The sequence below is a fragment of the Macaca fascicularis genome, chromosome 15 (assembly GCF_037993035.2).
Source record: "Macaca fascicularis isolate 582-1 chromosome 15, T2T-MFA8v1.1".
Taxonomy (NCBI): Eukaryota; Metazoa; Chordata; class Mammalia; order Primates; family Cercopithecidae; genus Macaca; species Macaca fascicularis.
Genome location: NC_088389.1, coordinates 127,525,287 through 127,539,597, shown reverse-complemented (window position 1 = coordinate 127,539,597; position 14,311 = coordinate 127,525,287). Strand labels below are relative to the sequence as shown.

At 46.7% G+C, this 14,311-nt stretch overlaps 1 protein-coding gene across 1 annotated transcript in view; it reads right to left on the bottom strand.

The window, feature by feature from the left end:
• PTCH1 (patched 1) overlaps positions 1-615 on the bottom strand; it is a 76,117-nt gene extending 75,502 nt beyond the window's left edge. The window contains exon 1 of the mRNA XM_065530877.1: positions 120-615. Coding sequence (XP_065386949.1) covers positions 120-122 — 3 coding nt within the window. The 5' untranslated portion in view covers positions 123-615. The remainder of the gene's footprint in view (positions 1-119) is intronic.
• Positions 616-14,311: the final 13,696 nt, after the last annotated feature.

The window sequence follows — 14,311 nt, the reverse complement described above, 5'->3', positions numbered from 1 at the left end:
GGCTCGCTCCTCCGTCCGCCGCGCGGGGCGTCCCGCGTCCCCGTGTCCCCGCGCCGCCCGGGGCGCACGGCGCGCGAGGGCGAGGTGGCGTCGGCGGCCGCCGCGCTGGCTGCACTCACCATAGCCGGCCGTCAACCCCTGCTCGGAGCGCGGGTGCCGATGGCGCGGACGCTGGGTTTGGATTTCACATCAATTCCTTTTTTTCCTGGCCCCCCTTTCCTCGTCCTCCGCTCCTCCGTCTTCTCCCCGTCTTCCCTCTTCTCCCCCTTGCCTTGTCGCTGCGGGTCTCTTTGTCTCCCCTGTCGTCTTTTTCTTCTCCTCCGTTTTCTTCTTCTTCTCCTCCTCCTCCGTCTTTACAAAAGGAACGGAAAGTGTAAAAACCCCGGCGCGCTGGGCCGCCGGAGGCTTTCGGCGGAGTGCAGCGCGGACTCACAATTACAAGCCTGTTTCTATTAAGCAGTTCCATGGCCCTCGGCGTGGGTGGTCTGCCGCGCCATAGGCAGGACCTGTCAGGGTCACGTGACGGATCCGAAAACTTTACCCCTTTACAATAAACTCAAGGAAAGCAAAGTAAACTCGAGGAACGTGCTATCAGCACAGCCCTCCTGGGTAAACAGGCGCTCCCCTCCCCGCCTTCCTGGGAGGCGCCCGGCCCGGCGAGCTCCCGCGAGCCTCGCCGCCCCCTCCCCGCCCCCCGCGGCCCTGTCTGCGGGGGGCCGCCGGGCGGGGGGTCTCCGCGCGCTCCCGCGGCTTCTCCACCTTGTGCTCGGCTCCCCCGCCCCCGCACACATTATTTGCTAACGTTTGGCCGTCTTGCCAGAACGCCGGTGGGGGGAGGTGTGGGGAAGCAAGGAAGCTCCGTTTAGCATCCCCGGCGCTCCGGGAAGTGGGGGGTGCCCAGAGGGCTGCGGAAGAACACCACCATTCTCAAAGCTTCCCTGCTCCCATTCCCACGGAAGCGCGGAAAAGCTGGGAGCCTTCTAGATGACAGGCCCACAGGCCGCCAGGGAGGCGGAGAGCAGGAGGGCTGGACAGATCACAGCGCCTGCCCGGGGAAATTTCAGCACGAGCTGTGTGCGCATTCCTGTCGGTCCCTTGTGAAAGAGACCAAGGTGGCGTCCCTTGGAAACCAAGATGGGTAGCTGCTCCGAAGAATCACGGATTGACATTTGCTCCCTTTCCCTTCCGATTCCTGTGGTTTCTGGGCTATGCCACCCGAATGCTCCCACCCACTATGCCTTCCTGTGCCAGGCGGCCTTGGGTGACTGGCCTAGACCTAGGAGCTGGTGGGTCTCGCGGAGAACCCTGCTCTCACCCAAGACTGAAACGTCCTATTCGGGAGCGCCCCCGCTACAATGTCTGACATTTTATCTGCTCAACCCCGCCGCTGGTAGAGGGTATTTCACACACCGCCTCTTTAAATGGGCCACATTATGAATCAAGATGAATTACAGATACAAGGGCAGGGTGGAGGGAGTGAGAACGTTTACTGCAACTCAGAAGAGCTAACTAGCTGGTCTTGAAATAGAGCCAGACTCTTCTCACTTCATTCTGGGCTGACAGTGTGATTAGGTGTGTGTGTGGCGGGGGCGGGGGGGGGGCGGTAAAAGAGGTGCCCCGTGTGTTATTAAATAATAATCATCATCCTAGGGGTTTCAGGATCTCCTCCCACTACGATGACATAGCCATTCTTGAGCAGAGTCGTTTGAGTTTCCAGAATGTATGTGTTTGAGACACAGTAAGTAATTAAGCATTCGAATGGGGGCAGCCCTGTGAATTTGGCTGGTCCAGAAGGTCATTTCATGCCAGTGACTTCAGTCAAAAATGGACTCAAATGCATATTGGCTGACCATGGATTCTAAGAGTCACGATAGTTGTAACAACAACAACAAAACAAAACCCAACATTTCCCTTCAAAACACTTCTGCCTGTCTTTTGTGTCATATCAAAGGGCCCCGTTTCTCTATCAATGTGGGTGGAGTTACGAACAGGAAAGGATACATAATCTCCAAATAGAGGGGTCTAGAATATGAAGGAGAAAGGGGGATAAGAAAAAAGAGAAACAGCTGATAAAGGGCATTTAAATGGCCCACAATGCAGAGTTGTAGGAAAATTCCAGCAGAACTTGGGGAGTTTGCTTTTCCTAGTTAAAATGAAGACCCTCGCGGAAGCACGCCTAGCTGCGTGCTCCTGTTGAGTGGTGGCCAAGGCTGATACTCAAGAGTGGACATTAGTTTTGTGTGGCCTGGGACTTAGGCAGCTTTCAGAGTGAAGGGGGAGTGGGGAGCTTCTTTAGCAACTCAAAATTACAAACACAAAATTAAGTACAGGGCCTTGGAAGTGGCCTGGGCAGGGAGGAGCCCTAAAGCTACCTGGGCTTCCAGCAAATCGCCTCTCTTGAGTGTGCAGACGGGTGGACTTCGGAGCTACCCAGTCTTTGTGGTCCTGCTGGTCTACGCTGTCCCTTAGTTAGGACTGAATGTGTTCATATGAGTCATATCTCATCCAAGGCTTTACAGTTGGGAGCAAAGACAAGTTTGTTTTGCACGAGAGTGTAAGTACCTAGAGTTGGGCAGGAGTGGCATAATGAGGCAGGGAGCAGAAAATCTGGTGTGAAAACGTACAAGTTCAGGAAGGAGGGAAGCCCCTGGAAATGTTCTCTCCTGTAGAAAGCAAAAAATTCCTCTTCAAAGTTTCTCTTTTTGTTAAAGAATACATCATAAATGTTAAAAAATAATAGTTTCTTTTAAAAACTAACTTCCATCAAGCCTCCTTGCTTTGTGCTAATAACTCTTTGTTAAACCTTATCGTACGTAGCTGTTAAACATGCTCACAGGCACGTACTACATTCTATGTCCTTGTACCTTAACCAAGATATTTATGCTGGACATGCTCACAGGCACGTACGTTCCAGCTCGCAGCCTATGCCCCTTCCCTATTTGGCACAAGCAACTTCCTCTTTTCCTTTGTCTTTCCATTACTTTTACCTATTTAGAAAAGTTTTAAACTGTTAGCCAGTCAGGTTTTAGTTTCGATTGTGAGGTCTGGCTCCAGCCATCGGAGACAGGACACAGTCGCAGGGACAAACTGTGTAAGGGATAAAAATTGCTTCCCTCCTTTGTTCAGGTGTGCTCTCCACATTGTTTCATCTGCGATGAGCACCCTTTCTGCAGAAAGTAAAAATGGCCTTGCTGAGATAATTAAATTTATGTTCGACTGCTGTTTGTTTGCAGCATCAGGGAACAAGCATTCTGTTTCTAAATAAACATTTTACATATAACATCTCCCAAAAGCAACCTTTCTTTTCCTTCCTTTGAAATCAGTCTTTGCAGATTATGTCAGTGCTGTGTCTGTCTTCTCTCCACTCTCAGACGCTAGAAGCATTAAATCAAGTCAATGATATGGGTTCTGGTTGGGAGTCAGGGACCCAGCACCCTTCTGTGTTACCTTCTGGTGGTTCTCTGAGACTCCCACCAGGGTGGGCCCTCTCTCATCAAACAGCTGCCTCCGCACTTCTAAAGTTGCTTATGTCTCCCCACTTCCCAAAAACCAGCTCCAGTGCTGCCCAATCTAAGCCAATTGGCATGGAGGTGTTAGTGGCACACAAGGCTACCAGACAACATAGCTCAGCTCCAAGTGTTCCCAGTCTGATAAGCCAATTGGCATCAAGGTGTTAATAGCTGATGAAGCTACTAGACAATGCTTTTGCTGATTAACTTGAACTTTTAGAGCCATACACAGAAGAATAATTCCAAAGTTGAAGATTTCAGGGCAGGGCCAGATGGAGATTTAGGGGGCACTGGAAGATGGGACAATAGGACTTTTGAAACAGGCCTGAAACCGACCTGAAACAGACCACAATTAGTATGCATAGGCAAGGTTGTCTTTCTGAATATTGTTGCTACTGGAGATACGGTGTTATTCTTTTTTTTTTTTTTTTTTGAGAGGGAGTCTTTCTATTTCACCAGGCTGGAGTGTAGTGGCACAATCTCGGCTCACTGCAACCTCCATCTCCTGGGTTCAAGCAGTTCTCAGTCTCTTGAGTAACTGGGATTACAGGCACACGCTGCCACACCCAGCTAATTTTTGTATTTTTAGTAGAGATGAGGTTTCACCATGTTGGCCAGGATGGTCTTGATCTCCTGACCCTGTGATTCGCCTACCTCAGCCTCCCAAAGTGCTGAGATTACAGGCCTGAGCCACCGTGCCCAGCCCAGTGTTACCCCTGTACCATCAACATACACACTCATACACACACTTGCACATGCATACGTGTGTTCTCACATTCTTCATTTTAAGCTCCCCTCTTCTCTGGCTCCCAATAAAAATGGGTGGCTAAGCACTTCCATTCATCTCCTCCCTCATGGTAACCTCCAGCAATTGGAAGGCTTTCAAATGAGTAATTGAGGGTTCAGAAGAGACACTTGCCCACATTTAAGGAGCTCTCTACCTCAAGATGAATGCCACTTTTGCGCATGGTCAGTGGCCATACCACACCAGCCACACCTTAGGTGTGGTCAGTCTTTGATTCTGGATCAGACAGATCCTCACAAGCTTTCGTAAAAGTGCTCTTGCTCGATGTGGGGATTTCAATCCTAAAATGACTGTCCCCCTCACTCCTACCCTGGCCTCTTCCCTGTGGGAGGATATTCACAAGCCAAATCAGCTCTCAGAATTAGGGCTTTGGGGACTGGAGAGGTAAGAAATATTTAAAGGTGTTCGTTACAACATAGAATTAGACTTAATGAACAATTGAAGATAACTTGAGTTGAAACAAAGGAATTGTTTAAATACAAAAAACAAGAAGAAGGAAAACAGGATTGCAAAACAGAAAAGGCGACGATGTGTTATGAATAGAAACACCAGAACATACAGCTTGGAAACAGAGGGAGTGGAGTGAAACCTGGAATATTATGGAATACAGGCTTTGTCAGACCCCATTACTGAGGAGTAGGAAGGCAGTTGGAGGTGTTCAAAACATCAGATGATAATTTCAGGACAAAAAGAAACAGACAGAGAGATACCTGTGGAACTCTCGCCTCAAAAAACAACACTCACTCAAGTTGCTCTTCCTGCAACAGTGGTACACATACAAACTGACTCCTGTCCCTCCAGTGATGACCTTCCCATGTACAGAAGACCTGCAGGGGCAGCCTTGTAAATGAAGAATGTGCTGAGAAAATGAAACGCCAAGGGGCCTGGTCAACTGTGGGAGGCAGGTGTGGCCAGGGTGGCCGGTGGTGAGGGCAATGGCTCAGTGCCAGGAGACATATCCTACTGAGATCAAGCAGGTTCCCAAAATTGTCATGAGGTTCTACCTAGACCTAAGAGGCCTGAATAAAGAGAGTAAATGTCGTGAATATGAATGACAGCCTCTATCTGATGAAAGTCGCTGCTTACACATTCTGCATTGTCACAACTTGACATTCATCACTTGTTTCTATTAAGATTGGTGGGAGAAAGTGCAGAGCTGAAGCTCGTTTACTTATGTTACGTGATTGAAAATTTGGAGGGGCGAGCCAAAGTTTATATCCACTCTATTTGTGAAAGAAGTTGTGTAAAGCAGACTCCTAAAAAGGGAGCAAGTTTGAGCCATGTGGGAGAAGCCGAGTCTCCGAGAGTCCTTTCATTAGGCTGTGCCCTGCAGGACAACCAGCCAGCCATCTGTGGGATCGGTTGGTGGCTCTGAAGACCCTTCTCACATACATCCAGACAGTGCCATTCCTTGTGTTTGTGAGGTGGAAAGGGTGTGTTACCAGCTGTTGACTGAGACCGGTTTCTTGTAGTGTGGGAGGTGGGAACTTGGGTCTGGGCTGGCCCTGCCCTGCCATCCATATCCCAGGCTCAGTGCCTTCTTCTCTACCTGTGTGAGTTTGCTGGGGCTGCCATAGCAAAATCCCACAGACTAGGATGCTTACACAGAGATCCTGAATTTTCTTCACAGTTCTGGAGGCTGGAAGTACAAGAACAAGGTGTCATCAGGGTTGGGTTCTCCTGAAGCCTCCCTCCTTGTGCCCTTGCTTGATCTTCTGTGGTTGTCTGTGTTGAAATTTCTTTCTTTCTTTCTTTTTTTCTTTTTTGAGTCAGGGTCTCACTCGGTCGCCCAGGCTGGAGTACAATGGCACAATCATAGCTCACTGAAGCCTTGAACTCCTGGGCTCAAGTGATCCTCCTGCCTCAGCCTTGTGAGTAGCTGGGACTACAGGCGTGTGACACCACACCTGGCTAATTTTTTAAATTTTTCATATAGATGAGGTCTGGCCATAGTGCCCAGGCTGATCTCAAACTTCTAGCCTTAAGCGATCCTCTTACCTTGGCCTCCCAAAGTTCTGGGATTACTGGCATCAGACCCCACACTCAGCCCTCAAATGTGCTCTTCTTACAAGGACACTGGTCATATTGGATTAGGACCCACCCTAATGACCTCATGTTAGCTTAATTACCTCTTTAAAGACCCAGTCTCCAAATACTAGCGGTTAAGACTTCAACAGAAGGATTTTGAGGGGACACAGTTCAGCCCACAACAGCAACCAAAGGTCGAAGAGATCTGGCTTGCATCTGAAAGGCAAGTTCATTTCTCGGTTCTGTGTTTGGAGGGGAACTCAGGGCAGACTGAAGCTAGGTCCTTCCTGGCATCCAGTGCTGAAAGGACCTGACCCACCCCCTCTCAGAGACCTGTCTACACCTCCACAAAACAGACACTGGCTGACACATTTTCTAAGAATGTTGGTGGTCTAAGAAAATGCTTTAAGCACCCAGCAGAACATTTTCCCCCCCACAAAGAATGAGCACTGCTAGGCTAATTACAAATCTGTCTTCTTTATTTATTGCAGCAAGTTCCCTAAGGCAGTCGTTTCCAAGGCTGCTGTTCATCAGAATCACCTGGGGAGTTTAAAAACAAAAACAAAGAAACAAAGAAACAAAAATAGATTCTTTGACCTCATCCTAGAACTATAGAATCAGCCTCTCAGTCCTGGGGAATCAGTATTTTTAAAAATAATCCCCCTAAAGCAAGTGATATGGTTTGGCTGGGCCACCATCCAAACCTCATCTTGAATTGTAGCTCCCATAATTCCCACGACCCAGTGGGAGATAACTGAATCATCGGGCTGGGTCTTTCCCATGCTGTTCTCATGATAGTGAATAAATCTCACCAGATCTGATGGGTTTTATAAAGGCGAGTTTCCCTGCACATGCTCTTGCCTGCCACCATGTACGACGTGACTTTGCTTCTCATTCTCCTTCTGCCGTGATTGTGAGGCCTCCCCAGCCATGTGAAACTGTGAGTCCATTAAATCTCTTTCCTTTATAAATTACCCAGTCTCAGGTATGTCTTTATCAGCAGAGTGAGAACAGACTACTACAGCAAGTACAGTAAAATGCTAGTGGTAGGATCTAGGAGTGGGTATATGGTGTTCACTGAAAAATTCTTCCAACTTCACTGTATGTTTGAAATTTTTCTTTTTCCCTTCCTTCCTTCCTTCCTTCCTTCCCTCCTTCCTTTCTCCTTCCTTCCTTCCCTCCCTCCCTCCCTCTCTCTCTCTCTCTCTTTCTTTCTTTCTCTTTCTTTCTTTCTTTCTTTCTTTCTTTCTTTCTTTCTTTCTTTCTTTCTTTCTTTCTTTCTTTCTTTCTTTCTTTCTTTTCTCTCTCTCTCTCTCTCTCTCTCTCTCTCTCTCTCTCTCTTTCTTTCTTTCCTTTGAGATGGGGTCTCACTCTGTTGCCCAGGCTGGAGTACAGTGGTATGATCTCAGCTCACTGCAACCTCCGCCTCCTGGGTTCAAGCGATTGTCCTGCCTCAGCGTCCTGAGTAGCTGGGATTATAGGTGCACACCACCAAGCCTGGCTAATTTTTGTATTTTTAGTAGAGATGGGGTTTCAACATATTGGTCAGGCTGGTCTCGAACTCCTGACCTTGTGATCCACCTGCGTTGGCTTCCCAAAGTGCTGTAATTACAGGCGTGAGTCACAGCACCCAGCCTGAAATTTTTCATAATAAAATGCCAAAAAGAAAATAAACGGATATCTGAATTATTCTGCTGTGCAACTGGATTTGAGGACCTAAGGGACACTTGGTTATTTGGTGAATATCTTCTTGATGCTGTCCTCTGTTACAGCATTTATCACATTACATTACTGCTGTTCATTCACCAGATACAAGGTTTGTGAGCTTCTAAATGCATCGTCCTCTGACAGGTGATGGGAATTTGGGAACAAAAAAGCTATTTTCTCTTAAAGTGCTGTGAAATACCATTTTATCCCCATCAGATTGTCAAAATTGAAAAGTCTGACTGCAGCAAAGATGATCAAGATTGTGAAACAATGGAAACGTTTGCACATGACTTGTTTGAGCATAGGTTGGTTTGATCACTTCTGGAAAACAACTTGGGATTCTCTAGAAAGGCTGAATCCCCCTCCTAGGGGTCTCTCCAAGAGAAATTGTTCTCTGTGGGGCTCAGGAGATGCACACCAGATGGCCACAGCACCACTGCTTTTAGAAGCATAAAACTGGATATGTTTTATCCACAATGTGCATCAACATAGAAAAGATCAACAGTAGAGAATTTCTGCAATGCAATTCTACAAAGAAGTGAGAAGCAACAAGCCACAGCCACCTTACAGCAACACAGATGAACCGCATAAACATAATCTCGGGTGAAATACCCAGGTCAGAAGCAAGTCTCATAAGAATGCATTCATGGCCAGGCGCAGCGGCTCACGCCTGTAATCCCAGCACTTTGGGAGGCTGACATGGGTGGATCACGAGGTCAAGAGATGGAGACCATCCTGGCCAACGTGGTAAAACCCCATCTGTACTAAAAATACAAAAATTAGCTGGTGTGGTGGCACGTGCCTGTAGTCCCAGCTACTAGGGGGGCTGAGGCAGGAGAATCGCTTGAACCAGGGAGGCAGAGGTTGCAGTGAGCCAAGATCAGCCACTTCAGTCCAGCCTGGGCGACAGAGTGAGACTCCGTCTCAAAACAAACAAACAAACAAACAAACAAAACAACAACAACAACAAAAATGAGACAAGGACATTCCTCCGGGACAGGGGGCGAGAGCAGGGAGTTTCCAGAGCACAGCCCCTGCCTTGGCCCCAGGCCCTGGCCTCGGGGGTAACTGAATTCGCGCTTACTCCATATCAACTCACCACCCTAAGTATAGTCTAGAAACCCACGCAGTCTCCTCCCAGGGAATGAGGAAAGCCCATTCCTATAGAGATTTAAGCCATACAAAGCTTACTGTTAGAAAATGTGCAAATGCAATGCTACTTTATGAGCCCCAACGTGAGTTTTAAAAAATCTGCATATATAGGCCGATGCAGGTGGATCAGCTGAGGTCAGGAGTTCGAGACCAGCCAGGCCAACACGGCGAAATGCTGTCTCTGCTAAAAGTACAAGTATTACTTGGGCGTGATGGTGGGCGCCTGTAATCCCAACTACTTAGGAGACTGAGGCAGGAGAATCGCTTGAACCCAGGAGGCAGAGGTTGCAGTGAGCCGAGATGGTGACATTGCACTCCAGCCTGGGCAACAGAGTGAGACTCCATCTGAAAAAAAAAAAATCTGCATATATAAGTCAACCCTTTAGTGGGGTCATTTTACAATGACATTGCAGTGGTGCCTTGTGTATAAGGAGATGTTATTTATCTACTACAAATGCTAGAAGGAGTTATAAATGTATATGGTAGTGAAAATCCATACAATAGTGACCTTAACACTCTTGTCAGTTTGCACATTGATAGGAAGTTTTATGATGAAGTCATGTAAAGTGACAGACTGCTTCAGAAATATTCAGTTACGGATCGCACTGGCCAGGAGGAAGCAAAGGAGGAGGTGGCCCACATATTGTGGCTCATTATTTGCTTATACAGGTGAACACTTCTGTTTAAACTGTGATTTGAAACAGCCACCCACCCACCCTCATGGATCGGCCCATTCATTTCTATGACCCTTTCTGACCATGCAGACATGCACGCCTTCCCAGCCCCACTTATGCAGACATACAATTCTATTTGGCTCCACTAATCACTTCTTCTCAACACCCTCTCTTCTAGAGTTTCTAGTGCTTTCTAACTTTTTATGTCATGGTACACATAGAATGATAATATTGCTACACACACTGGAATAAAATGGAAGAGGTTTGAAGCACCTATCTGTGGGGGGATTTAGTAGACAATTTATATCTTTTTAGATTATAAAGTTTTTAAAGATGCAATGCATTTGAAAAAATATTAAATATGAAATTCATATAAAACTTCCAAGTAAAGGCTTTTCAAGTCTTTGATTGAGAACCTTACACTTCCTTCCATGAATATCAATCTTTTAACGCCAAAAACGGCAGCATGCAGTCTCTGAGTACGACTTTAATAACGAATGGATTTCTAGTTTTCCATGTACATTTGTTTCCCAGGACTTCCATAATAAAGAACCAGTCACTAGTGGCTTAAAACAAATATATTCTCTCACAGTTCTGGAGGCAAGAAATCTGAAATCAAGGTGTTGCCAGAGTTGGTTTCTTCTGAGGGCTCTGAGGGGGGATCTATTCCAGGCCGCTCTCCTAACTTCTGGTGACCGCTGGGGATGCTTGGTGTTCCTCAGCTTGTAGATGTTCTCCAGTCTCCACCTCTATCTTCACATGGAGCTCTCCCTGTGTGTCCCCGCCTCTTCATATTAGGGCATCAATCTTCCTGGATTAGGAACCCACCTACTCCAGTGTGACCTCACCTTAACTGATTACATCTGTCACAACCCTATTTTCAAATAAAGTGCAGAGGGTTAGGACTTCAACATTTCTTTTTTGGCGGACACAAGTCAACACATAACACCACGGAACTTTTTCAAAGCAAGCGTTTCAAAATAACAGTGAGGTTCTCATTTGCAGGATATTCTTGCATAATTAGAGCCACCCTGAGCCAGCTGGGACACCATTAAAATAGTGCACCAGTTGCAAAAAAGAGAGACACATTCAATATTTGTGAAGACAGAGATTTGGGATTGCTGCAGGCTCTTCTCTGCCTCCCAGCCCCCAACAGCAACAAGCCACTCAGAGCAGCTGAAACATGGCCTTCCCAGCTGCCTCATGGAGCCAGGGCATGCCCATGGCTTCCATGTCATGGACCAGCAAGTGTGGGAACCCAAGGAACTCTCAGGGCCCACGCCTGTGAACCTCAGTGGTCTGACCTGCACTCATGGAGTTCTGGGGAAAGCTGCCCTGTGGCTGGAGATGCTGCCCCAGGGGCTTCAACCACCTCACTGGCAAGACTGCCTTGACATTCATCGATGGAGTGCTCGCATCCTGCAGCTCCTGGTGGCAGACTTCTCTTGGCCTCTGTTGCCCTGCTTCCCACTGTTCCTTCCAGTCTCTCCACTGGTTCACTGGTTCCTGTTCTTCTACCTACTCCTTCAAGTTGGGTGTTCCTGGGGTCCCAGCGTGGACTCATTTCCTTTTGCTGACTTATTCTTTACTCTTGAGGCTGGAGGGTAAACCCACTGTTACCCATGTCTCCTCCCAGCTGTCTACCCTGACCTTCAGATCTACAGGGGACCTGACGTGTCCCTGCCCTGCCTCCTCCAGCTGAATTCGGGATCACGGCCTCACGCCCCACACCTGCTCTTCTGACTCAGTTAACGGGTCTTCCCATCACAAGATATGCAGCCAGCAATTCTGCAGCACCGTTGACGGCTTCCGCTCTCTTTATCCAAAGGAGTTTGTCAGGGACCATGCCCACATTCTCAGGGGCGGCTTGCAAGGCCCCTGGTGAGTTTGTTTGTTGTGTTCCTCTCCAGCATATCTCCACACCCTGCCACTCTTCCTTAGTGAAGAAACAGAATGACGTGCAGTTTTCTGACTTTCTCACTCTCCCACACCCGTTCATTGTCCTTCCCTTCACCTACTTCCTGCATCTTCTACTTTACATGCAGCCTTTCAGATGCACGCAGCTCAAATGCCACTTCATCAGTGCACGTGGGGGCTGGGGGATGACATCAACTCTACATGAGAGGGTCAGAGGGAACTTCACAAATGAGGCTTTCTCTTATACATTTAAATCTCTCATGTATTGGTAGTCATTTTGGTGTTAAAGTCTAGAGAAGTGGCCGGGTGTGGTGGCTCACGCCTGTAATCCCAGCACTTTGGGAGGCCGAGGCAGGCGGATCACCTAAGGTCTGGAGTTTGAGACCAGCCAGTGAAACCCCGTCTCTGCTAAAAATACAAAAATTAGTTGGGCGTGGTGTCAGGCACTTGTAATCCCAGCTACTTGGGAAGCTGAAGCAGGAGAATCACTTGAGCCTGGAAAGCGGAGGTTGCAGTGATCCAAGATCGAGCCACTGCACTCCAGCCTGGGCAATAGAGGGAGACGCTGTCTCAAAAAAAAAAAAAAAAAAGTCTAGGGAAGTGGTTCTCAGAATGTGGTCCCTGGAGCAGCAGCAGCAGCCTCACTTGGAAACTTGTTAGAAATGCAAATTCTCAGCACCCACCCCCGCCAAGATCTATTGAGTCAGAATCTCTGGGAGTGGGGCCCAGCAATCTGTGTGAGTTCTCCAGGTGACTCTGGTGCCTGCTCCAATCTGAGAACCACTAGTCTAGATCTGGCATGAGGAGAAAGGGGAGATGGAATTGCATTGTGAATGCAGCCACTGTAGCTAGTGGATGGGGCTTCCCTTGGCCAACCCCTTGTCTCTCCCAGCGCAGTCACTCACCTGACTCACATACAGCCTGAGACAGGTTCTTTTCCCACCAGGAAGACCATCAGATGCCCTCCGAATGGGATTGAAATTGGTTTTAGTATCAGGAAGTTGGCACTGATGGCCCAGACCTTGCATTTGTTTTTCTCGTCTCACTGCTAGGTCTTTTCTCCTTTTAAATGAGTGATCTTTTGATCCACTGCCTTGCCTGACTTCTCATTCAACAGCCAATTAGCCAGCATCATGCAGCTACCTCCCCAAAATTCAAAATTCCATGTCACCAAAACTGGCTGTATTTCCTCACCTCAAACTATTCACACGTATTCGGTCCTCCTTCATTCTATTTATTTTCCTCTAAGGACCTAGAGACAGATTCTCTAGACAGCCTGAATTCATGCTTATCCTCCAACTCACTTTTAGAGCTTTGTCTGGTTATTCCTAACCATAAGGAAAGTCAAATAGTTGAGTCAATGGAATAGAGAACACAGAAATAGTTCCTAGTAAATATAGGAACGTAATATCTGACAAGGGAGATAATTTAATTCAGTGGGGATTAAGTTCATTCAGACTTTCATTTACTTGAGACATTTTATAACTACAAGTCATAGAAAATGGATAGTAACACAAATGATTCTTGTCTATAGAAATGCAAAAATATTCTAGTGAAACAAAACTGATTATTATGGTGTATAGTGACCGGCTTTGCCAGTTTTTGCATCTATTTGTAAATTCATTTCAACACTTCCTTATCAGACCGTCAGTATGATACTTCAATTCACCTCTCACTCTGTTGTAACATCTTTGTAGTTCCCTCATTAATTACAAGTTCAATAAAATCTTTGACAGGTGTTTATTTTATATCTTTATAAGATATAAAATATCTTTAAAATTTTTATATTTTAACAAAACAAAAATTAAAAATGAAATATGAAATAATGTATCAGCATCCAAAGTATTTATTAAAATTATTACAGTATTTTCACAATATTTCTGTGAGTATGGAACTTGGAAATAAGTGAATTTAGAGCTAAAGAAATGTCAATATACCAAGTCAACTTTTTATCAAACATGATTAAATTGAACTCTTGTTGGGAAAATATTGCTCTTTGGTCTAAAACCTACAATGATCTATATACTATAAAAGCAGTTAGGCTGAGTGTGGTGCCTCACACCTGTAATCTCAGATTTTGGGAGGCCAAGGCAGGGGATCACTTGAGCCCAGGAGTTTAGGACCACCTGGGCAACATAGGGAGACCCCCATCTCTATCCAAAAAAAAAAAATAGTAGCTGGGCATGGTGGTGCGTGCCTGTAGTCCCAGCTACTTGGGAGGCTGAGTTGGGAGAATCACCTGAGCCCAGGAAGTTGAGGCTGCTGTGAGCTGAGATCACACCACTGCACTCCAGCCTGGAAGAGAGAGCAAACCCTGTCTCAACAACAATTTTAAAAAAATTAGTTAAGAGCTACATAATTTGGGAGAAAAGAGAAAACCAAGTTGGAAAATTTAAAACAAAGAGTATACAAACTCAAAATCTTAAGGAAAATTTACATGTAATCTGGAAATTAGAAAGCTGAGTTCCTACTCAGTGAACATAATGAATGAGAATGACAGAGAGAATTCAAGCTATAAT